We start from the raw sequence: 27,774 nt of genomic DNA on the forward strand, positions 1-27,774 counted from the left end.
TAGGAATGTTTTTAGTAGCTTTATTTTTAATAGCCAACATCTGGAAACAACCCTGTAATAGACAGAATACGGGCAACCCAAAGATGTCGGGGTTCTAATCCCCGGAACCTGTGAATACGTTACCTTATGTGGCAAAAGGACGGTGATTAAATGAAAACTCTTGAGCGGGGAGATTATCCCAGAGTGCACACATAAGAGCGGCCGCAATGCTCTGTAGCTCCTCCTATGAAGAAACGAAGTCAGGCTGTTACTAGCCTATCACTTGGGCTGTGTGACCCAGCAAACCCCATCGAGCTAGTTTGCTGGTAAGATTAAAATGCGGTAAGGAGGTAAGGAGTCTCTGCTCTGTCCTAATTACAGAGAGACAGTATAGACTCCCACAGTACTGGAATGAGACCATACTGTCTGCAGCAAAGAAATTGTGAAATTGCACATTCTTTGAAAAGCAACCCCCGGCACGCCACCGCACCCTAGAAAGAAACTAACGGCCAGACTATGGGACATGAAGTGACTGAGAGTCCCATGCCTCCTCTCATAATGTAGATATTTAGCCAGACTCACCAAGTCATAAACTCAGCCAGACAAAGCAATTCATCATTCAATGAACATGATATATGTGGAGTTGGGTCATGATAGGTCTTGAAGACAACAAGCAAATTGCACAAAAGCAATGGCCTAGACCTTCATATCACCTACTTGTATTGAATTAAAGCTTCTCTCTCAGTTCATACCCATAGCTTTATAAGGGGTGTCCTATCACCAGCTGATGAAAGAGTAAAAACCTGGGCCTCCCTCACAGATGGGCTCAAAATTTTGGTGCCAGCTGAAAACAGACCGCTGTTTCACTAGAACCTCATTCAGGAGTGGCCCAGAATGACAGTGATGAGGAGAAATCCTGTGCATAGGGCTTCAAATAGTGCACTTGGTCATCAGCTTGCTGCAAAAGGAGAAGTGGCCCGAATAAGAATACAAATGGGCCCCTGAACAACAATGAATGGCTTGTCTGGTTGGTCAGGGGCTTAGAAAGGCCAAAACTCCACAATTTGGGAAAGACGTACCTGGATGCACCTGTGGCAGTGGAAACCACTGAGCCCACCAGTGAGTATCCACTGCCAAGGAGCCACTCAACGGCCAAGTGGATAAGATGACGCCTCCGCTGGAGATCGGCTAGCACTTGCCCTTGTCAACCTCCATGCTTGCACTGTGTCCAATAACAGAGTATTTGTGTTGGCAAGATTGGAGAATATTCGTCCACCCAATAAAACAACATGGGGTTCCTCTTACCAAAGCCGATGTAGCTACTACTGCTGCTGGATGTCCAACCTGTCAGCATCAAAGGTCAATGCCAACCCTTGAAATTCAATTTCAGCCTTAAGAGTTGCTACATCCCTAAAGGAGACCAAGCAGCTATTTGGTAGCACGATTATTATATCCATGTATTTGCACCCTGGAGGGCTAGCGGTTTGCCCTTTCAAGACTCTGTGGGGCAGTATGTGAGGGGGGATCCCACGATGATAACTCAGACGCTCCATGAGTCACTGACAGTGTGCTGAACAGGCATTCTAGGCAGACAACGCTTTCCAGCTTTCTGATACTTAAATACTTTTCTGACAACGGTAGTGGTAATATAAGTAATTGTGATTTTTGATATTGTGTCATGAAATGTGTCAACAGAGAACCAATATTTTCCGACGATTTTACAAAATTATGGTTGAAAGATCCATTCGAAGTGAAAGACCATTTGATCTTTTCTTAAATTTTTTTTCACGTTTATTTTTCGAGAGAGAGAGGGAGACAGAGCGTGAGAGGGAGAGGGGCAGAGAGAGGCAGAGACACAGAATCTGAAGCAGGCTCCAGGCTCTGAGCTGTCAGCACAGAGCCTGGCATGGGGCTCGAACTCATAAACTGTGAGATCATGACCTGAGCCGAAGTTGGACACTTAACCGACTTAGCCACCCATATGCCCCAATTTTATGTTTTTTTTTAAGCTTATTTATTTTGAGAGAGAGAGAGAGAGAGAGAGAGAGAGAGAGAAAAGCACAGGTGGGGGGAGGGGCAGAGAGAGAAGGAGAGAGAGTTACAAGCAGGCTCCGCAATGCCAGTGCAGAGCCCGACGCGGGCCTTGAACTAACCGTGAGATCACGACCCGAGCCAAAGTCAGTCGCTCAACCGACTCAGCCACCCGGGCTCCACAAGACTAGTTGATTTTAACGTAATGAGTACAAAAAGTTCAAAAAGTTGCATGTTCTACGCTGCCATAAATTTAAAAATGGGAAGAAGTCTTTAATGTTCCCTAATAAAGCTTTTTCGGGCCCACCTCATTTCTTTGCACAGACCAGTTTCCATCTGATATCATTTTCCTTCAACCTGAAGAACTTAAAATTTCTTGAAGTCCAGGAAGGAATTCTCTCAGCTTTGGTTTTTTTTTTTTGTTTGTTTGTTTGTTTGTTTTAATTTTTTTTTCAACGTTTATTTATTTTTGGGACAGAGAGAGACAGAGCACGAACGGGGGAGGGGCAGAGAGAGAGGGAGACACAGAACCGGAAACAGGCTCCAGGCTCTGAGCCATCAGCCCAGAGCCCGACGCGGGGCTCAAACTCACAGACCGCGAGATCGTGACCTGGCTGAAGTCGGACGCTCAACCGACTGCGCCACCCAGGCGCCCCTCTCAGCTTTGGTTTTTAGAAGTCTTTACTTCAATTTTATTTTTGAAAGGTACTTTCATTTGATGTAGAATTCTACACTGACTGACTTACTTTCAACATTTGAAGATGATCCTCTCTCTACTATCTTCTGACTCTCATTGTTTCTGAAGTGTAGTCTGCAATCATTCTTACTTTATTTTTAAGTAATCTCTACGCCCAGTGTGGGGCTCAAACCCCCAACCCTGAGATCAAGAGTCACATGCTCCACTGACTCGGCCAGCCACGTGCCCCAATCATTCTTATCTCTGTTCCTCTGTAAGTAATATGTCTTCCCCCCCCCCCCCCGCCCCTGCTTTTAAACTCTATCCCTAGGTTTTGAATAGCAATTCAATTATTATGCTTGGCAGTGTGGTTTTCTTTGCGTTGGCTTGGGGGCCACTGTGCTTCCTGAATCTGTGACTTCTAGTTTTTAGTCAATTTGGAAAATTTTTCGGCAACTATTTTTTCAAATTTTCTTGAAGAATAGCATTTCTTCAGGTATTTCTGCTCCCAGTTTTCCTCTACCTTCTGTACTCCAATTTCCTCACATAAGACCATTTGATATCCCAAAGGTCAACTCATCATGGGCTGATAACTGGTTTCAATCTTTTTTTATCTGTTCTTCAGCATGAATAGTTTATACTGTTGTGCCTTTGATTTCACCAATATTTCCTTCTGCCTCCCAGGCATGGGTCTAGTAATTTTTAATGAACACTGAAGGCTATTAATGTTATGTTGCTGACTATTTGAATTGTATTTTCCTTCTTTAAGGAATGTTGAAATTTGGCAGGCAGCTAAATTACTTTCAGCCCACCTTGGTCCGTTTGAAGCCGGTTTTTAAACTTTGTAGGATGAGTCTTAGAGTAGCTTTTATCCTAGGATTACCCTAGCCTTAATACTAAGGTGTGAGCCTTGTGGGTACCTCCTGATTGCCTGAGTAGTCAGCGAGGTCCTTTCTCCGGGTGGATGAAGCTTGACCCTCCCAGCACTGTGTGAACTCTGTGAGTTGGTCCTCTTCTAGCTCCCTGGCACTTGTTCTTTGCCCAGCCTTCTGGAAATTTAACCTGTGTATGTGTAGATTAGTATTCAGCCAAAGACCGAAAGGGATTGTTCTGCAGATTTCTGGAAGTTGTTTCTTGGCATATCTCCATCCTATACAGCAGGGATCAGCAACCTTTCTCTGTAAAAGACAGTAAATATTTGAGGCCTTGCAGGCCACATGTGGACTCTGCCACATGTTTTTTTTCCCCTTGAGGGGGGCGGGGAGGGGCAGAGGGAGAAAGAGAATCCCAAGCAGGCTCCACCCCCAGGGCAGAGCCCAACGGAGGGCTTGATCTCATCATCGTGAGATCATGACCTGAGCCAAAATCAAGAGTCAAATGCTTAACCGACAGAGCGGTTCTTTTTTTTAAAAGCAACTCTTTGGGGCGCCTGGGTGGCGCAGTCGGTTAAGTGTCCGACTTCAGCCAGGTCACGATCTCGCGGTCCGTGAGTTCGAGCCCCGCGTCGGGCTCTGGGCTGATGGCTCAGAGCCTGGAGCCTGTTTCCGATTCTGTGTCTCCCTCTCTCTCTGCCCCTCCCCCGTTCATGCTCTGTCTCTCTCTGTCCCAAAAATAAATAAACGTTGAATAAAATAAATAAATAAATAATAAAAGCAACTCTTTAAAAATGTGTACATCATTCTTAGCCCTGTACAAAAACTGGCTATTGTGGAATTGGCCCACAAAGCGTAGTATGATAACATCTGCTCTACGGTATTGTGACCTGCAAACTCCAGATGCCTCGATTTCCTGAGTTCCAATCTGTCTCCTTAACTTAGTGGTGCCATCGTGTTCTGTTTGGGTTCCTTTCCCCGTGCCTTCTGAAAACTGCCTGTGCTTAGGAAGCCAGGACCCTCGTGCCCCTTCTCTCTGGGGTCGTAGTCCTACGCTGTCCTACAATGCTAACTCTTAACAACTCTACTTTTCCAAAAAAGCGGAACAACCGGTTTTCCACGCATAGTATTGGCATATTTTCACTTTTGATGACGAGTAACTCTGCTTCATTGTGTGTCTTTTGAATGAGCTGTGTCACCAGAATGAGTAATGACCTTGGATGTCAATGATTCGTGTGGAAATGTATTCATTTTTATTTCTTGGTTCATAATGCGAGTTCTCAAACTCATTTCACCAAACGACACTCCTACCATCAGTTTATGGCTCTTCCTGTCACTCTACACGACACTTACTGCCACAGTTCTGTCTTTTCCCACATGGCGGGCATAAAATTATACCTTGTTATGGTTTTCATTTGCATTTCCCTGGAGTATATTCTCTTATCTTTTCTGGCCATTTGTGCTTTCTTTCTATAAAATGTTTGTAACGTCTACCCAATTTTATATTTGGGTTGCTTTTGAAGTATTTCTCATTTAGCTTTTTTTTTTTACGTGTTCTCCTTTGTGGGTAATGTGTGTTCCAAATATCATCTATCATGATTTGTCTTTTCACTTTATTACATCTTTTTTTTTTATTACATCTTTTGAAGAGCAAAACTTCTTAGTTCTAACGTAGTCAGAAATAGCAATCTTTTCCTTTATCATGTATGTTTTTTGTGTCTGGTTTTAAAAAGCCTTCCCTATCCTGAGGTCTTAAAGGCATCATCCTTTACTTTCCCCTAAGATTTTAAAGTTTTGTTTTTCATGTTTCATCTTGTATCCACATTTTTTTAAATCTGTAGTGTGAGGTAGGAATTCAATTTCATTTATTTTCCATTTAAATTTTGTTTAACATTATTCATTTTTGAGAGACAGAGAGAGACAGAGTATGAGTGTAGGAGGGGCAGAGAGAGAGGGAGACACAGAATCCAAAACAGGCTCCAGGCTCCAAGCTGTCAGCACAGAGCCCGATGCAGGGCCTGAACTCACGGACTGAGAGATCATGACCTGAGCGGAAGTCGGACGCTTAACGGACTGAGCCACCCACGTGCCCCACATTATACTTTTATTCAACAATCTTACCAAATTATATTTTCAATTTAAATAATTTGTAGATTCTTTTGGGGTTTCCTATATTGACAACCAGGTCGTGTACAAATAATTGTATTTTTTGTGCAGTGGATATGTCCTCCTTGTTCTTCTTGATACATTCTCTCATTTTGTTGGGGTTAGTCCTGTCTTGATTTAAAAAAGAAAAAAGAAAAAAAAAGCCTACACACTAGAAATTATTATTGTTTTACACAGTCATGATTTTAGGTATTTCTTATTACTTGTTTCTTTTTTTTAATTTTTTTTTTAACGTTTATTTATTATTGAGAGACAGAGAGACGGAGCATGAGCACGGGAGGGGCAGAGAGAGGAGGAGACACAGAATCTGAAGCAGGCTCCAGGCTCTGAGCTGTCAGCACAGAGCCCGACGTGGGGCTCAAACTCACAAACCACGAGATCATGACCTGAGCTGAAGTCGGACACTCAACCGACTGAGCCACCCAGGTGCCCCAATTACTTATTTCTTTACTCACCGTATTTGTTTGGGTACGGGCTAAAGTGTGTTAACAGAGCTATCTCAAAATATAGCAGTTTAAAAAAAAGTTTATTTCTTACTTAATAGTCCAAATCGAGCCCTGATTGAGGTCTGCCACCCTTAACATGGGCTCATATCTCTGAGTCCAAGATGGCACCTCCACCTTTCTATCTTCCCTTTAGAAAGGGACAGGGCCAAAATGCATACCCGTGTCCCTTTGAAGGGCATCCCCAACAGCACACTACTACTTATATCTAATGGAACATAACTTAAATACATGGGCACCCTAAGCTTCAAGGGAAGCCGAGAAAGGCACTTTTTAAGTGGGTATCAACCCAGATTGCCTGGGATCCATTTTACCTGTTTGGTGTACCTATCTCCCAGCTACTCTGGGCACTGCTGCTAGAAATTCATAGGAGCTTCTTAGGAGGCTTGCCCTTGAGCACATGGAGCCACATTACAAAAGGTGACGAGGAGTTGCATTCTTACCTCCCTACCTCCCTACCTCCCATCCCTCCGGTCAGCCTGTGGCCAATGACATGGTGTTGCAGGGCACAAAAGCCCAGTCTCCCTTGCCTTAGGTCTGGATGGATTCTCTAATGTACGCAGACTCCAGGATCATGCTAAGCCTAGACTTCACCTCTAATCACATTCTTATTAAACTCCTTTGCCTTTCCTATCTGGCTTCCCTCACGTCCATACAGGTTCTTCCTGAAAATAACTCTCTTAATAGGTTACTTGAACATGGATCCCTGTCCCGGAATCTGCTCGTGGAGAAATGACCCAGCGAATGCTGGAGCTGGCTCACGAAAGCCGATTGCAAATCGTCGGGACTTTTATGAGCTGGCTGTCAAACACGGTCATTATTAAAGTGTTAATTATAAAAGCTGTCATTAAAGAAATTACACTCAAAACAGAGGTAGTAAATACTCAAAATTCATTACTTCCTAGTTATTTTCCTGTGTTTTATTATTACCTGTGCTCTTGAGGTTAGGTCTACTGTAGCTGTTATGGCAGAACTCCTTTAGAACGGTGTACATCTCTTCCCAACTCCAGATTCAGTAATGTCCTGTTGGTGTCTCGAAATCAGCCATGGTGGAAGTATTTACACCGTGGATATCTGCAAATGTTATACATCAGGGTTTTCCCCCCTACAGAGCTGCTTGTTCAATATTTGCAGGCACAACACCAGAATGACCTAAGACATCAGGCCATTGCCTAAGACACGGTATTATGGAACAGGAAGAGAATGGACGTCGGAGCCAAACTAGAATGTGTCACATTAACCTATTTTTTAACTGAGGAAAAATCTGCATATGGTGAAATACGTAGACCTTAAGTGCACAATCTAATGTTTTAATAAATATACAGATCCATATAACTACCACCTCAATCAAGCTATATACGATTTCAAAACCCCAGAAGGTGCATTTGGGCCCTCTTCAAACCCATCATAAGCAACCACCGATCACCTGTTGTGCCTGTTTGGTCTTCATATAAATGGAATCAAAACTCTGTATTCGTTGGGTCTGGCTTCTTTCACTCAACATAATGTTTTTGAATTTCCATCCATGTTCTTGGGTCAATCAGCAGTTTACTCTTTTTGATTGCCAAGCAGTATTTCATTGATTAGCATTCATCTGTTGATAGACACTTGAATTGTTTCCAGATTCTGGCTATTATCAATAAAAGATGCTAGGAACATTCATATGTAAGTCTTTGAGTGGACTTTCTATTTTCTTCCTATTTTCTTTCTGTGGCTTCTATTTTCACTTTCTTAATGGTGTCTTTCAGTGCCTTTCAAAGAGCAGAATATAATCATTTTGATGAAATCCAATCATTGATTTTCTTGTATAGTGCATGCTTTTTGTGTCCTATATAAAGAATCTTTGCCAACTCAAAGGTCACAAAGACTTTTCTTCTAAGTTTTCTCTAGAAGTTTCTCTAGATGTAGGTTTTACATTTAGTTCTATAATCCATTTTCAGTTAATTTTTACATATGATGCAAAGTTAGGATTGAGGCGCTTTTTTTTCCCTTCAATAGGAATGTCCTATTTTTCCCGTATCACTTACTAAAAAGACTATCTTTCCTACAGTGAATTGCCTTGGCAGTTTTGTTGAAATCAATTGGCCATATATGCAGAGATCTATTTCTAGACTCTATCCTGCTCCACTGATTTATATGTCTGCCCCCTCATGCCAATGCCACACTGTCTTGATTATTACACTTTTATAGTAAGTCTTAAAGTACAGTAGCTCTTTGTTTTGGTTATTCTACATCCTTTACTTTTCCATACACAGATTAGAACCAGCTTGTCAATTTCTACACAAAGCTCCACCTTGGAAAACGTGAACAAATTAGGAGGTGTAATGCTACCAAATTTCATGACTACCTATAAAAGCTACAGTAATTAGAACACTGAAAAGTTGGGGTAAGAATATACAAATCACAAAAAGGGGGTACCTGGATGGCTCAGTTGGTTAAGCATCCGACTCTTGATTTCAGCTCAGGTCATGATCACAAGGAGATCAGCCCTGAGTAGGGCTCCATGCTGACAGTGCAGAGGCTGACTGGGACTCTCTCTCTCTCCCCTCTTCTCTGCCCCTCCCCTGCACACGCGCACACACACACACACACACACACACACACACACACTCTCTCTCTCTCTCTCTCTCTCTCTCTCTAAATAAAAAGTTTTTTATAAATTTAAAAAAGAATAAACAGATAAGGAACTGAATAGAGAATCCATAAATAGATGCACATATACACTGTCAATTAATTTTTGGTGAAGTACCAATGCAAATCAATGTGAAAATAAATGTATTTTCAACAAATGGTATTGGAAGTGGATAAACATTAAAGATATGGAAAAATATACTTGGATCCTTATCCCATACCATGCCCCCAAATGAATTTGTAGAGCACAAACATAAATGTAAAAGCTAAAAGTATAAAGCTTAGGGAAGAAAAAAATAGAAGAAAAATCTTCACAGCCCCCAGCTAAAAAGTGAAAAAAAGCAAGTGACAGACTTAGGATTCTATTCAGAACATAAGAAGACTACTTATCAATGAGCAATAAAAAAAATAATAAGCATCCTAATTAAAAATGGGCAAAAGAATTGAAAACATACTTCACAAAAGAAGATACGCAGATAACCAATAGCACATGAAAAGGTGCTCAGTATCATTAGTTACAGGGAAACACAAATTAAAACCCCAATGAGATACCACTTCATACCCATTAGAATTGGGCAAATAAAAACACCGAGGACGGATGAAGATGTGGACCAACCTGAACTCTCCTTTGTTGCTGGGACTAGCGTAAAACAGTACAACCAATTTGGAAAAGTCTTTGGAATTTCCAATAACGTTAACCATACATCGATTTTATGAGTCAGCAGTTCCGCTCCTAGGTTTATTCCCAAATGAAGTGAAAGTGTATAGATACAAAAAAGTCTTATATTAGAATGTTTACTAGCAGCTTTATTCATAGTAGCCCCAGACTGGCAACAACCCAAATGTCCACCAACAGGAGAATAAACCAACTGTGGAATATTCATGCAAGAATATTACTATTCACCAGTAAAAAGGAATGAACTAATGGTACATGTAGCAACATGAATGAATCTCAAAAACAACACGTGGAAGGTAAGAAACCAGACACAAAAGAGCATTGACTATATTATTCCATCAATATGAGGTCTAATGACATGCAAATAATCTGATGATAATCAGAATGGTGGTTATCTCTGGGAGGGGCTGATTAGAAAGGGACACATAAGAGAGCATTCTGGATTAAAACAAACGTTCTCCATCATGATTTGGAGATGTTGGCATGGGGTATACCTCTCTTAAAACTCATAGAATTGGGCCGCCTGGATGGCTCAGTCGGTTGAGCATCCGACTTCAGCTCAGGTCACCATCTCACGGTTCGTGGGTTCCAGCCCCGCGTCGAGCTCTGTGCTGACAGCTCCGAGCCTGGAACCTGCTTCAGATTCTGTCTCCAGCTCTCTCTGCCCCTCCCCCACTCACGCTCTGCCTCCCCCCCCCCCCCGCCTCTCTGTCTCTCAAATATAAAAAATAAACATTAAAAAAACTCATAGAATTTTATATGAGTGTACATATATGAGTGTGCAGGGTGTACATTTTACTATAAATTATACCTCAATAAATAACAATACGAAGTACATTAAGAGATAACAGTCATTCATCAACATAAGCTTTTAACCTTATCAATTTTAAAAACTGAATAGAGAAGGAAGCAATGGTGTATATAGTCAAGTAGGAATTAGAAAGAATTCCTTCTAAATAAATGACTTCAAAAGCTTATATTCATAAAAATCCAGAAATAAAACTCCAGATGATACCAACTGAATTAGTTAGAATGAGGTTTTTATACGAGTAACTGAGACTGAAGATAATAATGGCTTAATTTAAAAAAAAAAAAAAAAAAGAGTGTATTTCTCTGTTGCATAAAGAGCTGTGAGGGCAGAGCAACAAACTCCAAGGAGCCAAGTTCCTTCTAAATTCCTGTTCTGTGCCCTTAGCATTGTTCCTTCTGTCCCCTATCACCCGCACAAGCTCTGGTCACCGTGCACACACTCCAGCCAGGAGAGAGCAAAGAGATCTGAAGAAGGGGCTTGTCCTCCATGTAAGGACATTTCCCACAAATCACACCCAGCACTTCTGTTTATATTTTATTGGCCAGGACTTAGTGCCACACGAGCTTAGGCACACAGAACTTAGTGTCTCCCTTAGTGGAAGGCTTGGAAACACAGGCTTTATTAAGGGATGAGAGGTGTCAGAGGAGAATTATCAGTCTTTACCCCAGTCCACTTCTTTATCCACCTAAATAGTCACCTGGCACTTTCTTCTCACATGCAAAATGCTCTAATCCCCTCCCAAAAGAAAGGAACTTCAAAGTTTCAAGAACAGGGAAGGAAATCTGGAGCGGGGAAGTGCTCTGCATCTCTGCATCCGGACAAAGAGCTACTCTTGGGACCACAGATAATGCAGGACGTGAGCCAGCAGAGACCCAGGAAGCATTCAACCTGTCCTCTCGCTGAGTCTCAGCCCGGCACTCTTCACAGGCCAAGGGAAGCTGGTGCTCAAGGCTCTACATAACTCCAGGGGAAGCAGCACAAACAGGCAGAAAATAAGGGTTGCAGACTGGGTGCAGTGCCCTGACCTTTCTCTCGCTTCCACTCTCTCTCACTTCCTCCTCCCTAGAAGCAACGGCCAGCAAATTCAACTACAAAGGTCCCTGCAGAGCTGCTGGCGGCCATGAGGGGCACAGCAGCAGGACCCAAGAGCTAGAACCATCTGTCAAACTCGAGTCGAGGGCCACCCCCCCCCCCCCACCTAGGGTTTAAAAAGCATCATGTAGGTGCGTGGGTGGCTCAGTCGGTTGAACATCCGACTTCAGCTCAGGTATTGATTTTGCAGTCCATGAGTTCGAACCCCACGTCGGGCTCTGTGCTGACAGCTCATAGCCTGGGGCCCGCTTTGCATTCTGTGTCCCCCTCTCTCTCTGCCTCTCCTGTTTTAAATTTTATTTTAATGTTTATTTATTTTTGAGAGAGAGACACAGAAGGCAAGCAGGGGAGGAGCAGAAAGGGAAACACAGAATCTGAAACAGGCTCCAGGCTCTGAGCTGTCAGCACAGAGCCCAATGTGGGGCTTGAACTCAAAAACTGCAAGATCATGACCTGAGCCGAAGTCGGACATTCAACTGACTGAGCCATCCAGGCACCCCTAAAGAAATGCTTTAAAGCAACATCAACACACTCCTAAGTTAAATGTGAGATAACTTCTCAGTGTCCCCCACAGCCCAGACCAGGAGATGTACAGAACACAAAAGCAACTCTTCAAACATTTATTCAGTTGACATCTGAGATTTCCACACTCCTTAATGTCTCCACACAACTTGGGGTGAGCCTGGACGTGGCCACTGGGTACTCAAGAAAGGGGGCCCCATCGCGGGGCTGCCCCAGCAGGATCCAGGTGGATCCGCACTGGGTAGGGGGGAACTTCGCCCAGTCCCAGACACCTGGGTCGGATGCGGAACCCCCAGGCCTCAGACCTCAGCAGGGCCGTGGTGACACCGCCTGGCTCTCTCTGCACGATCACCAAGCTCACTGTCAGGTGAAAGCCTGAGACCACAGCCACGTCGAATGCTGTCTCACTGCTCATGAGGTCTCTTCTTTGGTAGAGGCTCTCCAAGGCGTCAGGGAAGCACCGGGCTCCAGCTGGCAGGTCGGCTGCCTCCTTCCCGGCAGGCAGAGCACAGCCAAGGTGTGGGTGTGGCCGAGGCAGGTGACTGGGGCATCAGGCTGGGACACTTTCAGGCCTCCGGGCTTACTGCCACTCTCTACTGGGTAGCTCTCTACGGGGTCAGTGGATCCCAACCAGCATTGGAGGAAAGGGCAATGAAGAGGAGGGGCCTCGTGTGAGAGTCAGAAACAGGAGGGGAGTGGGCGGGGGTGATCACGGGGCCACGAGGATGCCCAGGGGCAGCACCAGGCACAGAAGTGGAATGAGGAACACCACTGGATACAAAGAGGCAGCCCGGTTTATCACTTCAACTATCCACTTGGAGTAGGCAGCAATGTCTGTATAAACTCCAGGCACATTTCCACGACCACAGCCTAAGCCCCAGCTCACGAGTCCCACCTGGACCCATGTGTCCTTAAATTTACAGACCAAAGGGCCCCCAGAGTCTCCCTGTAGAAAGAGAAAGAAACAAACAGGCATGCAAGGCCATCCAAGTCAGAGCAGGCTCACTGCCCTGCAAGGCACCAGGGACTCAGGTACATATCAGGCACCTATCAGGCCCAGCTTTCTGCAAATATGAGAACTAAGAACTGAAAAGTTAATGGGCAGGGGCACCTTGGATGGCTCCATCGGTGGAGCATACAACTCTTGATCTTGGAGTTGTAAGTTCAAGCCCCATGCTGGGTGTAGAGATTACTTAAAAATAAAAACCGTTTTGAAAAAAATAGAAAAGTTAATGGGAAAACTTTAATATCCTCAGGAGGATATTTTAACTGGTCACTGCCCAAACCACAGTGGCTGTGAAAACATTTGGAATATCACCTCTTCTTGGCAGCCCCCTCAATCCATCTATCTAGCTAACAGTTTCTCTAGGACTCCTAACCCATATAGCCAGCTGCCTCCATATTTGAAGATCCCCTCCCAGACATCCCGTATACCCCCCACCTCACCCAGAGCACCGCACGTCCTTCCCAGACCCGCTCTGATGGCCCCGCACCAACCAGCTCAGACAGAAACAGACAGCCCTCCTAACCTCTCCCGAGCCCCCTCCCTCAACAGCATTCAGTTACCCAGAGCTCAAGATTCAACGTCAGACACACCTCCTTCACCCCCTCATCCCCCCACGTCCCGCTCGGGACTCAGCACCATCGCCTAGATGATGGAAACAAACGTCTAGCCCACAGTCCTGCCCAGACGGCGTCTAGAAACTCGGACCAGCACCCCAGGCCACGCGTACTCTGACTCCAACCCTCTTCTCTGGCCACATTTGCCACCTCATTTGGTCCAGACCTGGAAAACATTCCCTAAACGTGACACGGTCCCTGGGACCTCTGAGCTGCTCCACATGCTGATCCCTCTCCCTACAATGCTGTTCTCTTTCCAAGAAACCCAAACACTCATCCTCTAGGAGTCCTGCAAGCACCCACGGGGGAACCTGGAGCTGACATCTTTGGACCTCACCTCATCTGTATAATTGGTACGATGTCTATGCCACGGGGTTATGATGTGGGTTCACAGAGCTATTGGGGGTCAATACCCACACTGGTTCACACCGTAAGTGCCACAGAGGACGAACTGAATTAAAGGGACTTCTGTTATTAGCGTTACCTGCCCCAGCTTCCCCACACCGTGGCAGCGCCCCCAGGCCAGCAAGGACTGCTCCCCTCTGAAGAAACAGGCCAGGCCAGCTCAGGGGAGTCACAAGGGAGGAGGAGGCCGTGCCACTTGCGAATGAGGAAACTGGGAGGGAACAACCTCGCTACAGAGGTAGGAAAGGGTCCGTGAACTTACCTGACATGAACCTTTTCCTGCACCTTTATAGCCACAGAGCATTCCTTCCAGTACGACATCCCTAGTTGTTTTCATGGCTTTCTGAATCATCTCATTACATTTCTCATGGTGGATGATGCCTTGGTCGACCTCATGGAGAACAGAGGTAATAAGGTCGCCACCTACAAGTAAAGAAACTCAGCAGTGGGTGGTTGTGCGCAGGTGGACAGTAAGCCCCTAAGCACCTAGAACCCCCTTTGAGAAAGGCAGGGCGGTGGGTATCGTCCCCATTAGACTCTGGAGGAAACCAAGGCCTAAAGTTGACACGGGGATTAAAAGGAGGTAAGAACTAAAACCAAGACAGGATAAAGAAGAACCGATCTGGACAGGAAGAGGCAAGGCCTTACCAGCCTGAGAAATGATCATCAGGCATCTGTTACCCTGAGTATCAGTGGTAATCGTGACAGGTATTCCGTCCATCAGTAACGTATCTTTACTTTTGAGCAGGATCACAGACTCTCGAATGTGCCCCAGGGTTACCAGTCCAGACTCTTCCCAGAGATGGGGGGCCCTATAGCCTCAGCAACAGCGACCTTCTGGCTCTGCCTGTACTCAAAAGGACAGGAAGCTCCCTAACCACCAAGATACTTTCAGAGAGGGACAGCTCTGGCTGGCAAACCACTCCTCACCTACTGAGCAGAAAGCCACCCTGAATAGAATTCCATAGCATCTGGCTCGGTCCCCAGGGAACCTAAAAAAAAAAAAAAAAAAAAACAACCCAAGCCAGCCAGGCATGGTCCCTCACGAATCTCCATAAAGAGATTTCACCCCTGTATTTCTTCTCCTGAGAGCAGCTCCAGTTCCCGGGACCGGTGCCTTTCCTAAATGGCTACCATGAAATATCTGTGTTGCAACAAAAGTCCTCAATCAGTGTCCTCAAGCCAATCAGGAACCATCACCCTGGCTGCTGCTAAACCGCTGTCCCCTCTCCCCTCTGCCAGGCCGTCTGCTTCCCTGTCCCTCTCTTTAGCCTGTTTGCCTAATGCAGGGCTAAAGCTGTCTCCCTCTTCCTGGGCCGGCTTCCTGCCTCACAGTCTCACCATATTCTTCTTTTCTGCCCCAACCGGTCACCCAGCACGTGGTCCCAGCTTCCACCCGGAAAGTCTTCTGAGGGATGCATATAGGCTGGATGGTCATGGTGAAGTTTACAGGGTAGAGGAGCTGGAGAAGGGCAAGGTCCTTTTGAATGGTTCCAACTACTGACAGCTGAGGGTGGACAATGATGTCTCGGACGGGGACCACCACACTTGTGATTTCTTTATAGACACTCCGATCTCCCATCTTGACATTGTAGTGGAAACGGCTGTGGGAGAGAAGATGTGCCCCCTCAGAGAGACCCCAGGAAGCATCCCGTGTGCCTTTTCCACACATGGCAGATGTTTCCCAATATGGTCCCAACCTCCCTCACCACTCTCTCCACTGGCCCAACACCAGGAATCCCTCCTTACCGACTCTCAAAACTGGTCTGCTCATCCAAACGATTGGTTTTGTTCTCGGAATTAGTATTCCTGGTAACCACACGCCCAGCGCAGACCCCACCCATTTTTAGTGGGTGTGCTTTGGCTGGGTTGGGTTGGGCTTGGGTTCTGCCAACTCGCCAGGGCAACAGAACCTACTAGGTATTTGAGGAGAGCAGGACTGGCTTCAAAACTCTCAAGTCTCAGGGTGCCTGGGTGGGTCAGTCTGTTGAGCATCCGATTCTTGATTTCAGCTCAGGTCTTGATCCTAAGGGGAGTGGATTGTCCCCCTCCCCCCTCCCCCCCCCCCCCACAATGCCCAGGGTTCTGCACTGAGCGTTGAGTCTGCTTGGGATTCTCTCCACCTCCCCCCAACTGCCCCTCTCCCCCCTAGTGCACTCTCTTTCTAAAATAAAATTTAGGGGCGCCTGGGTGGCGCAGTCGGTTAAGCGTCCGACTTCAGCCAGGTCACGATCTCGCGGTCCGTGAGTTCGAGCCCCGCGTCGGGCTCTGGGCTGATGGCTCAGAGCCTGGAGCCTGTTTCCGATTCTGTGTCTCCCTCTCTCTCTGCCCCTCCCCCGTTCATGCTCTGTCTCTCTCTGTCCCAAAAATAAATAAACGTTGAAAAAAAAATAATTAAAAAAAATAATAAATAAAATAAAATTTAAAAAAAACCCAAAACCTCTCAAGTCTCCACTTGTCACTCCTCACCTTAAAATACAGTGGCCTGCAGTCAGTACCCACTGCTGTGTGATGAGGGAACCTCCGCACACATGCTTGCCTCTGATCCTCACGCTCACCTGCCAGGGCCACTTCCCGTCTTCAGCCTCCTGTCCTCCCAAGATTTTCGCATTTACCTGGCCACACCCTGGGGTGAGAACAGAGCAGGGGGAAGAACCTCAGAGAAAAAGGCCCTGCTCCCCAGGCTTCCCAGGAAAGGCCCAGGTGCCCCTTGGACACGTGAGAAGGCCACGGCCTCCTTGACTCCAGGACGGTGTTATGACGTCCCCAGGCCACGTACCCGCGAGGCCGAGTGGCATCCCGCTCAGACTCCACAAGCGGTGCTGCATTCCTCAGACCACTCCCCCCCCCCCCGGGGGGGGCGGGGCGGGGAGGTGGAGGGACCCTGGCTCTCCCACACTCCCCGAGAGCACTGGTTCCCACTCTGGTGCCTCAGCCACCTGCCCAGGGCCCCCAACGCCAAGTGTCACCTGGGATCAATCCCACCAACTGGGAGACTGGGGCAGATTCTTGGGGCTCGGGGGGCGTAGACGGTCCCGCAACCCTCCACACGGTGGCATCGGGGTCCTCGTGGCCGCCTCCCAAGGGCGAAGGGGAGAGTGGGGATGGCGCCAACCTGCCCCGCGCCCCACCGAGCTGCGGCTGGAGGAGCAGGAGCCAGAGTAGGAGGCCCGGGGAGCCGCCAGTGGGGGACGCCATGAGCCGGCTGGTACGGCGCCCCCTCGCGACTCTCCTCGCGGAGGCAGGTGGATGGGTCTGCGCATGCGCGCGAGCGATGGACCTAGAGGCTCCCGGATTGGGGGCCCCACTGGCGTGCCAAACGTCGCGCACTGGGTTCCACCGGGGCCCTCTCTCCACTCCGTGACCCGCCTTTCAGAGCGCAAGTTAAAGCCTACTGTAGCTGGAGGAAGAGAACATAAAACAACTTCTACCCCTAAAGAAGGAGCCAGATCAGACTCTCTCGCCTATGCTGGGAGAGAGTCAAGATCACTGAGAAGGCCTCATCTCTGAGAGCCAAGAATATAGCACCTGCCAGACGGTGAGGCGCTGAGCCAGAAAAACAAAGAATGTCCCACCTCCTCCCTCCCCTACTAGGCTAGCAAGTGTCCAGGAACAAGTAACCGCAGTTTACTGCTAAAGGAGGGGTAAAAGTGTGGAGAGACGCCCTCTTTGTCACATAAGCACAGAGAAGACTGTCCCGAGTGTGGAACAGACACCGAGAAATAATCCAACAAATCAACCACCACTCTAAGCAAAAAATAACAGAAGAATTTCAAGCCTGGTACACATGGAGGGTAACCATACAACAAAACTGGGCATGACTGTCTCAATACTCTCTACTAAAGAAAAGACGTGACCATTTCTTTTTTTGCTTTTTAATATTTTTATTTATCTTTGAAGGAGAGAGACAGACAGAGCATGAGCAGGGGAGGAGCAAAGAGAGAAGGAGACACAGAATCCGAAGCAGGCTGCAGGGTCTGAGCTGTCAGCACAGGCCCGATGCGGGTCTCGAACTCATGAACCCTGAGATCATGACCTGAGATGAAGTCGGTCACTTAACCGACCGAGCCACCCAGGTGCCCCAAGACATGACCATTTCTGAGCACAGTGTTTACTTAAGTCTCTGTTCGCCTACACAAAATGACTAGTTTTAACAAAAAATGATGAGACACTCAATGAAAAGAAAATTAACAACATGGTGTCAAGAGACAAAGCAACCAACAGAACTAGATGCAGATATGACATGAGGTTTGGAACTATCACACAGGGAATCTTAAATACTCTGATGAACATATTTGAAGACTCTAGTTCAGAGGTCAATAAATGTTTTCTATAAAGAGCCAGAGAGCAAATTTTTTAGGATTTTGAGATACAACTGAGGATATTATGTAGGCTTTTATATAAAAAGAAGACAATTTTTCCATAAAAATATAGTAATAATCGGGGCACCTGGGTGGCTCTCAGTCGGTTGAGTGTCTGACTTCGGCTCAGGTCATGATCTCACAGTTCATGGGCTCAGGTCATGATCTGACAGTTCATGAGTTCGAGCCTCATGTCAGGCTCTGTGCTGACAGCTCAGGGCCTGGATCCTGCTTCGGATTCTGTGTCTCCCTCTCTCTCTTCCTCCCCTGCTCACACTCTGTCTCTCTCTCAAAAATAAATAAAGATTTAAAAAAATGTTTTTAATTAAAAAAATATGTAGTAATAATAGTAATTGGGTATAATATTTTATCATACAAATCTACCAGTGAGAAGAATGGGATTATTTGGGGGGGAGAATAACAATTTACCTAACTGGGTATAAAATTAGTGTTCTCCAAAAATAAACTCAAAATGGATGAAAGACCTAAATGTGAGACAGGAAACCATCAAAACCCTAGAGGAGAAAGAAGGCAACAACTTCTTTGAGTTCAGCCACAGCAATTTCTTATTTGACACATCTCCAAAGGCAACAGAATTAAAAGCAAAAATGAACTATTGAGACCTCATTAAGATAAAAAGCTTCTGCACTGCAAAGGAAACAATCAACAAAACTAAAAGGCAACCAATGGAATGGGAAAAGATATTTGCAAATGACATATCAGATAAAGGGCTAGTATCCAAAATCCACAAAGAACTTAGCAAACTCAACACCCAAGAAACAAATAATCCAGTGAAGAAATGGGCAGAAGACATGAATAGACACTTTTCCAAAGAAGACATCCAGATGGCCAATAGACCCATGAAAAGATGTTCAACGTCACTCTTCATCAGGGGAATACAAATCAAAGCCACATTGAGATACCACCTCACACGGATCAAAGTGGCTAAAATGAACAAATTAGGAAACTACAGAGCCTGGCAAGGATGTAGAGAAACGGGAACCCTCTTGCACCGTTGGTGGGAATGCAAACTGGTGCAGCCACTCTGGAAAACAGTGTGGAGGTTCCCCGAAAAATTAAAAATAGAACTATCCTATGACCCAGCAACAGCACTACTAGGAATTTCCCCAAGGGACACCGGAGTGGTGATACCTAGGGGCATGTGTACCCCAATGTTTACAGCAGTGCTTTCAACAATAGCCAAATTATGGAAACAGCCTAAATGCCCATTAACTGATGAATGGATAAAGAAGATGTGGTTTATATCTACAATGGGATACTACTTGGCAATCAGAAAGAATGAAATCATGCTGTTTGCAGGATCGTGGATGGAGCTGGAAGGTATTATGCTGAGTGAACTAAGTCAGTCAGAGAAGGACAGATATCATATGTTTTCACTCATATGTGGATCTTGAGGAACTTACCAGAAGACCATGGGGGAAGGGAAGGGGAAAAAATAGTTGCAAACAGAGAGGGAAGGAGGCAAACCATGAAAGACTCTTAAATACAGAGAACAAACTGAGGGTGGATGGCGGGGGTGGGGGGGAAGGGAGATGGGCATTGAGGAGGGCACTTGTTGGGATGAGCACTGGTTATTGTATGCAAGCCAATTTAACAATAAATTATATTCATAAAATAGCAAAATAAAAAAAAACTAGTGTTCTCTATCATCAAAATCAATTGCATATTTCCGTTAATGGTGATCTATAATATTTTATGCATTTAATTTTTAAAATGGCTTTTCATGCAGCGTTGCCAAATGCTGATATTAATCCATGAACCTATAGCTTCAAGCATATTCTTCCCTTGGAAGGCTTTAATGAGCTGTTTTAAGTTTTTCTCTTGATACTTGCCTTTCATCATGTCATTACATCGCAAATTAATCACTTCACTGGGATTGAGGTACAAGCCCCTCGACTTTACAGTTAAATGGGTTTGAAATATGTAAATTTCCTTTGCGGCACTTACGCAGAGGTCCAGAAACTGCTTCTGGAGTGATAGCAGAAAGCTCAGAAAATATATTCACTGCAAATTTGTGTGGGCATGCATATCTTGCTTAGTTTAACTTTGAACAGCACAAGAACTGTATAAAGCAGCTTGACATAACTTCTGATGCAAAAAACATTAGCTATCGTCCAAATGATTTGCCTATAGCATAGACAGCAATAGAAAACTAATACAGGAATGAGAAAGAATAGAGAGGATACTGTTATAAGGTCCTTGCACTTCCTGAAAAGCAAATAGTATTATTTGAAAGAAGAGGGCAATTAATGAAAGATATATACTGTAAACTCTAGGGAAATCAGGAAAAACAGTTACATAACTATCAATAAGACAACAGCAAAGATAAAATAGAATCATAAAAAATACTCCATTAATTTAAAAGAAAGCAGGAACAGAGAAAAAGAGAAACGACATGGTACAAATAGAAGGCAATTGGCATGATAGATTTTAATCCAACAATATCAACACTTACACTAAAGGTGAATGTTCTATTAAATGAATTAATGCTTCTTTTTTTTTTTAAGTAGGTTCCACACCCAGCGTGGAGCCCAACATGGCACTCGAACTCACAACCCTGAGATCAAGACCTGAGCTGAGATCGAGAGTTGGGACATTCAACCATCTGAGCCACCCAGGCGCCTCGAATGAAAGCTTCTATTATGTGAATTAAGACAGTCAAAGTGGGTTTTTTTTTTTAAAAAAAACACAGCTCAAATATATAAAAACACAGCTTGGGGCGCCTGGGTGGCTCAGTCGGTTAAGCGTCCGACTTCGGCTCAGGTCATGATCTCACCGTCTATGAGTTCGAGCCCCACATCGGGCTCTGTGCTGACAGCTCGGAGCCTGGAGCCTGCTTCGGATTCTGTGTCTCCCTCTCTCTCTGACCCTCCCCCGTTCATGCTCTGTCTCTCTCTGTCTCAAAAATAAATAAACATTAAAAAAAATTTTTTTAAATAAAAACACAGCTTAAATATAAAAACAGGGAGGTTATAGGGAAAAGGATGGACTATGATATACGGTGCAAACACTAGCTAAACAAAGGAGTGGCTCTATTACCAACAGCCAAAGCCAACCTCAGAGCAAAGGATATTATCAGGGATAAGCAGAGACATTAATTACAGATGATAAACAAAATTCTAAATGTGTATGTACCTAAATACACCTAACAACAGAGCTCAGAATTTACAGAGCAAGGAGAAAAAGACAACCTAACCAAAATTAGAATCTGGAACTTCAACATGTCTTTCTAAAATACTGATAGAACGAGTACACAGAGAACTAGTAAGCATATATAAGATCTGCAAAATACTATCAATGAGTTAGACCTAATGGACATTTATAGATATTCTATCCTAGCAACAGCAGGATACAGTTTTTTTCCCAGTATTTGTGAAACATACACCAAGAGAGACTGCATTATGGGCCATTAAAGAAGTGGTCATAAATTTAAAGAACTGAGACTGTACAAATTACATCATGCAGATACAGATCATAACAGAAATTAGAATAACAGAAACATGTCTTGAAAGTTGGCAAATGTTTCGAGTTTTTTTAAACTTGGAGTTTGGACTTCCAGAATGGCTTCGTGAAGAATTTGGTTGATTCTCTCTCTAGAGAAAAAGCTACTTAACTGGTGAAAGTTATTTTTTTTTTCAACGTTTATTTATTTTTGGGACAGAGAGAGACAGAGCATGAACGGGGGAGGGGCAGAGAGAGAGGGAGACACAGAATCGGAAACAGGCTCCAGGCTCTGAGCCATCAGCCCAGAGCCCGACGCGGGGCTCGAACTCACGGACCGCGAGATCATGACCTGGCTGAAGTCGGACGCTTAACCGACTGCGCCACCCAGGCGCCCCTGAAAGTTATTTTTTAAAAACCATGATGTCAGGTGTCTGGAAAAATCCTATGGGCATACAAAACACTGAGAAATATTTATACAAGAAAATCCACAAAACTTGCTAAGAACAGCAGGAACCCAAGGCATCTGAGCCATAACCAGCTCTCATCCCCCCTCCTTAGCCCCATTTTATGGAAACTCTGCTATGAATAAGCGGCCAAGACAACGGGATCTCCTTCTCCCCCGGCTAAGATTTCACCTCAGAAGAAGGAGGTAGCTCGTGTCTCTCCTTCCCCCAAGTCCATTTGCAGAAGCCCTGTTCCAACAGGCATGCCCAAGAGGACTGGAGCTCCCTTTCCACGCTTTGCTCCTACTCACAGGGCAGAAGGTCAACCCCAGGCACAGCGGGCTGAGAGCACTGGGGCTTCGGGTGCCCCATCCCAGCTCACTCACAGGACAGAGGTTCCACCTGGGGAAGGGCCAGTGAGAAGCCCCATGGATTCCATCTGTTTCCCAGCGCCCACTCACGGAACAGGAGTTTCACTCGAGGAGAAGCAGGCTGCCACCCCCATCCTCGGCTCTGGTGCAGCAGCAGCACAAACATTCTGCCCAGGGGGACAGGCAGGCTGCAAGGAGGGCACTGCAGCTCTGTCTGAAATAACTGAATTTATTTGGGACAGACGTAGAGAAATTCGTGCCTAAGGGAGTTGTTTAAAACATAGAGATCTTCCTGATTAGCAAGTAAGAGAGGGTTGATCGCTCCATAACACTGGCCGCGACCAGAGAAATGGCAGACCGGCTGGAAGTTTAACAGAGAAAACTAGTTCAGAAAACTAGAAAGAAAACTAGAGAGAGCCAAAAAGACCATGCACGCACCACTGTGCACAAACTATGTCTTCTAGGGAGTGAATGGACAAGGAACTCCCAAGCTACTAGTCCCTGGCTGAACATGTAGGGGAAAAGTAAATTCCCTAAGCTGTGAAAGCAGCCTCCAAGATAAACACACATATTCAACAGTAAATAGTGAAAATAAAACTGACTAAAGGCGCTTACACACGACCATTGGCCAATGAGTGGCTTATGCTGATTCGGGAATCAACCCTAAAATAAGGGGGGGGGGTGCAGGAATCTGAGCAAGGATATCTCAGAGACTGCAAAATGGAAGGGAAATAGACTTCACAGAATTATCTTACCCAAGTCACTAAACAAATAAACAAATGACCAAACAAACGACATGACCATAAGTCCGGGGTGGGGCCAGGGGGCACAGAACCAGTGTCCAGATTTGCTACAATATATTACCTGTTGTCTGCCTGTCAGTGAAAAAATTGCAAGACATGCAAAGAAATAAGAAATGCACAGGGAAAAAGGCAGATAATAAAAACTGTCCTTAAGGGGACATCTCAATTGAGATGCAAGAAAGGATTCCACAAAATGTAACACCTTTTCGTGATAAAAACATTCAGTAAACTAGGAATAGAGAGAAATGTCCTAAATATGATAAAGGCCATATATGGAAAACCTACAGTGAACATCACACTCAGTGGTGGAAGATTAAAAGCGTTCGCCTAAGATCAAGAACAAAACAAGGATGCCAACTTTCACCACTTCTATTCAAAGTAGTACTGAAAGGTCTAGCCACAGCAATTAGGCAAGAAAAAGAAATAAAGGCACCCAAATTGGCAAGAAGTAAAATTATCTCTGTTCATAGATGGCATGATCTTACCATAAAGGTTTCACAAAAAAGAGGAACCTGTTAGCAATAATAAACAAATTCAGAAAAGTTGTAGGATACAAAATCAACCACAAATATCTATTCTCTAATGCATACACTGACAGTGAACAATCAAAAAGGAAATTAAGAGGGGCTCCTGGGTGGCTCGGTTGGTTAAGCATCTGACTCTTGGTTTCTGCTCAGGTCATGATCTCATGGCTTTGTGGGTTGGAGCAACGTGGAGCCTGCTTGGGATTCTCTCTCTCTCTCTCTCTCTCTCTCTCTCTCTCTCTCTCTCTCCTCTCTCTCTGACACTCCCCCACTCTCTCTCTGTCTCTCTCAAAATAAACTTTTTTAAAAAATGAAATTAAGAAAACAATCCCATTTACAACAGCATCAAAAAGAATAAAAATAGTTAGGAATAAATAAATTTAAGCAAGGAGGTGAAACAACTGTACAATGACAACTATAAAACACTGCTTGAGGAAATTAAAGACTTTAAGTAAACAGAATGACATCCTCTATTCATGGACTGGAAGACTTAATGCAGTCTTGTTAAAATGATAATATTATCCAACGCAATCTGCAGATTCAATGGAATCCCTACCAAAATCTCAGTGACTTCTTTTGCAGAAATAGGAAAACCTATTCTAAAATTCATATGGAAACTTAAGAACCCCAAATAGCCAAAACAATCTTGAAAAAGAAATCCAAGTTGGAAGACACATTTTCTGATCCTGAGGATGGCAGAGCACAGAGGAGTGAAATAGAGGTCCTGGCTGTACGCACCGAAGCCATCTGACATCTGGACTCCTGAGGAACAGCCATCTATTAGTCTCCTTTATACTCAGAGCCACATGACATCAGTGATCTGTTCCCTATCACAAAGCCTCTTCTGATTGTCACAGACATTCTTTTGACTTCCCCTTCTGGAGTCTGTGTATGACCCTCCCGGTCCCCACATCCACATCCAGGTTCCATCTGGGGACAAAGCCTTCTGCCCCTACCCCGGGGGGGGGGGCATCAAAGGTACATGATGGAGATACCTCTCATCAAGTCTCTTTTGAAAATTTAAATTCTCATTTTTATGAGGGGAAAGTAGGAAAGTGGGAGAAGAAGAAAAAGCAGGGGAAGGAGGGAATTAAATGTGAAGAGTGGTGAAGGGAGGGGAGAGGAGGGAAGGTAAAGGGGAAAGGAAGGAGGTGAGGAGAGCACAGGGAGGCAAGGAGAAGGGAAGTGGAAGGAGGGAAAGAAAGGAAGAAACTGAGTCATATGCAGGTAGGAAGATACAGAAGGCACTCGCCTTCCAAAACAAATCCAAATGAACCAACTGAAAAATTAATAAAACTATAAGAAAATAGACTAAGAGTGCTGGGAGAAAAGATCAATATACAAAATCAGTAACTTCTATCCTGCAGCAATCACAAATTAGAAAATATAATAGAAAATAAGCGATTCCACTAATGATAGCCACACCCATTTTTAAAAATACCTATGAAATGGGGTATCTGAGTGGCTCAGTCGTTAAGCAACTGACTTCAGCTCAGGTCATGATCTCACGGCTCATGAGTTCAAGCCCTGCATCGGGTGTTCACGAGAATTCTCTCCCCTTCCTCTCTCTCTCTCTCTCTCTTTCTCTCTCCCCCTCGCTCACTTGTATCCTCTCTCTCTAAAAAAATAATAAACAAACAAACAAACCTAGGAACTGACATTACACCATTAGCCCAGGACCCTCTAACCCTTTCCAATCCCTCCCCTCCTCACTAAAGGGGCTCCAGCCTCACTGGCCTCCTTGATGGGCCTCATGACCTCCTGCCTCCTGGCCTTTGTACTGGCTGCTCCCTCTGTCCCCAGATATCCAGAGAGTTCATTTCCTCACCTCCTAGGTCTATACAAGGGTTGGCAAACTTTTTCTGTAAAGGGCCAGATACGAAATATCTTAGGCTCTGTGGGCCAAGAGACAAAATCAAGAATATTATACACATACTTAAATAGAACAGAGAAAACAAACTTCCACAAAATATTTATTGATGAAATTCAAAACATAATCACAACTGGGATGCCTAGGTGGCTCAGTCGGTTAAGTGTCCAACTTCGGCTCAGGTTATGACCTCACAGTTCGTGGGTTCAAGCCCCATGTCAGGCTCTGTGCTGACAGCTCAGAGCCTGGAGCCTGCTTCAGATTCTGTGTCTCCCTCTCTCTCTGCCCCTCCCCCGTTCATGCTGTCTCTCTCTGTCTTAAAAATAAATAAACGTTGAAAAAAAAATTTAAATAAATAAATAAATAAATAAGCATTAAAAATATATATATATAAAATAAATAAAATTTAAAAAATAAAAAAATTTTAAAAATTAAAAAATATATATATAATCACCACTGAGTACTATTTTTTTGTCTTTATTTTTTGGTAATACAGGTTTACCAAGGAGAAAGAATGGAGTTCTTTTAAGGGGATACCATCAGTGTTAAGTGTTCCGGATCGTGGAATTGACTGCAAATGCTCTTCTGTAAGAACCACTCTCAGCTCAGAGGTGGCAGGCCAGATTTGGTCTGTACTCAAATGTCACCTCCCCGATGAGGCTCTCCCAGGACACCCTCTCAAAAGCTGTGCCCTCCACCCAGTCTTCCCCCCTTATCCTTTGATGATCTATGCTGCACTATGTATTTCACTCAGGTATACATCAACCGCCCTCCCCTTTCACGTCTAAACGTTCCGCCTGCAGGTTCGTCTTGCCACTGCTATAGTCCCAGCCCCTGGCACACGCCTGGCACCTGGTAGGCACTTGATACACGTCTGAATGAAAACACAGAATCGTAGCGCAAGAACGTAGATAACTCTCAAGTGCTTAGAGAAGTGCCCGGCTTGTGCTGTGCTCAAGAAGTATTAGTCACTGTTATTGTCATTTGCAGGAGGGGCCCAAGCATCTGGACGGTGCAGGCCCCAGAGTCGACAAACAAAATTTCTGGCCACCAGCCACCGCCATGTCCTGCCTACCTGCCTGCGGCATCTCCTCTCTCTGTCTCCCTGCTCCCTCTGCGGCTCCTAGTCTCTGTCCCTCCACTGGATCCTGCGTCCCCCTCTGGCTCTCTCAGTCTTTGTCCCTCGTTTACAGAGGGGACTTCGGGACCAGCTCCCAGGGCTCGTCGCCCCTCAGGCAGAGGCCCCACTCACTACGGAGATGCCTTAGCTCCACTCTCCTCCATTCCGTCCCCCACCCCACCCCCTCAGTGCCTAAAGATTCTGGCCCCCATGTCTCCACGTGACGAGGTGCACCTCTCTGCTGACCCTTCACTGAGCACTGTGACTCTGCCAGGACACCTGACTTGTCCCTATCTACCCCAGGCTGTCAATTCCCCAGGCCCTTACCCCTGCCTCGGCCACCCTGCTCCAAGAAGCTCAGGCCTGATCCCTGCCCCCCAGCTTCTGAGAGCCCCTCCCCCTGCCCTCGGGAAATTTCTCGTTGCTGGGGTACAGCCGCTCTCCCTCGCTGGTCCCCTCTCTAATCCCACAACAGCCCCGTCCTACAAGAGAGGAAATGCCAGGTGAGGGGTCGAGCACTTTGCCACACAAGGAGGCAGGGGTGAAGCAGGACCCTGGGCAGGGCTGGAAAGGGCTGCTGGCAGTACAGCGGACAGAAAGCGACGGCAGACAGAAAGATGGACAGATTTTTGGGTGAGCGGCAGCTGAGCTGGGACTAGAAGCCGGAGGCCCTCCTGCCCGCCCGACTTCTCCGCAAGACCAGGCGTCAGGGGCTCACCCGGGAGCCGGCTCCCGCCCCCTGGCCCAGCGCCAGCCGTCATCCCCGTGAGGTCAGCCACCGGCCCGCGATTTCGGGGAAATACCAGCTCCTTATTAAAACCAGGCGGTGGTCA

General features: G+C 45.5%; 1 protein-coding gene across 5 annotated transcripts; it reads right to left on the reverse strand.

Moving 5' to 3' along the window:
* LOC121011119 (putative serine protease 42) lies at positions 1-27,774 on the reverse strand. 5 transcript variants are annotated; one of them, XM_040445151.1, is made up of 5 exons: positions 16,954-17,868; positions 16,454-16,610; positions 15,326-15,588; positions 14,247-14,407; positions 1-223 (listed from the first exon to the last, which is right to left on the reverse strand). In XM_040445151.1, exons 1-5 carry the CDS (start codon positions 17,180-17,182, stop codon positions 125-127), a joined length of 909 nt encoding a protein of 302 aa, XP_040301085.1. In that variant the 5' UTR covers positions 17,183-17,868; the 3' UTR covers positions 1-124. The 5 variants fall into 5 exon arrangements, with proteins under 5 accessions (XP_040301085.1, XP_040301086.1, XP_040301081.1 ...); XM_040445152.1 differs by lacking the exons at positions 1-223; positions 16,954-17,868 and adding exons at positions 2,847-3,864; positions 27,660-27,774; XM_040445147.1 differs by lacking the exon at positions 1-223 and adding an exon at positions 2,847-3,864 and having other exon boundaries at positions 16,954-17,871.

Source organism: Herpailurus yagouaroundi, unplaced genomic scaffold (assembly GCF_014898765.1).
Source record: "Herpailurus yagouaroundi ecotype Mexico unplaced genomic scaffold, PumYag 193, whole genome shotgun sequence".
Lineage (NCBI taxonomy): Eukaryota > Metazoa > Chordata > Mammalia > Carnivora > Felidae > Herpailurus > Herpailurus yagouaroundi.

Excerpts from the sequence above, each read along its gene's own strand:
- LOC121011119 (XM_040445147.1), bottom strand. The coding sequence starts at position 17,182 with ATGGCGTCCCCCACTGGCGGCTCCCCGGGCCTCCTACTCTGGCTCCTG. Across the intron at positions 16,611-16,953 it reads GTTGGTGGGATTGATCCCAG|GGTGTGGCCAGGTAAATGCG; the intron begins GTGACACTTGGC and ends TTCTCACCCCAG. Across the intron at positions 15,589-16,453 it reads GCAGGCCACTGTATTTTAAG|CCGTTTCCACTACAATGTCA; the intron begins GTGAGGAGTGAC and ends TCTCTCCCACAG.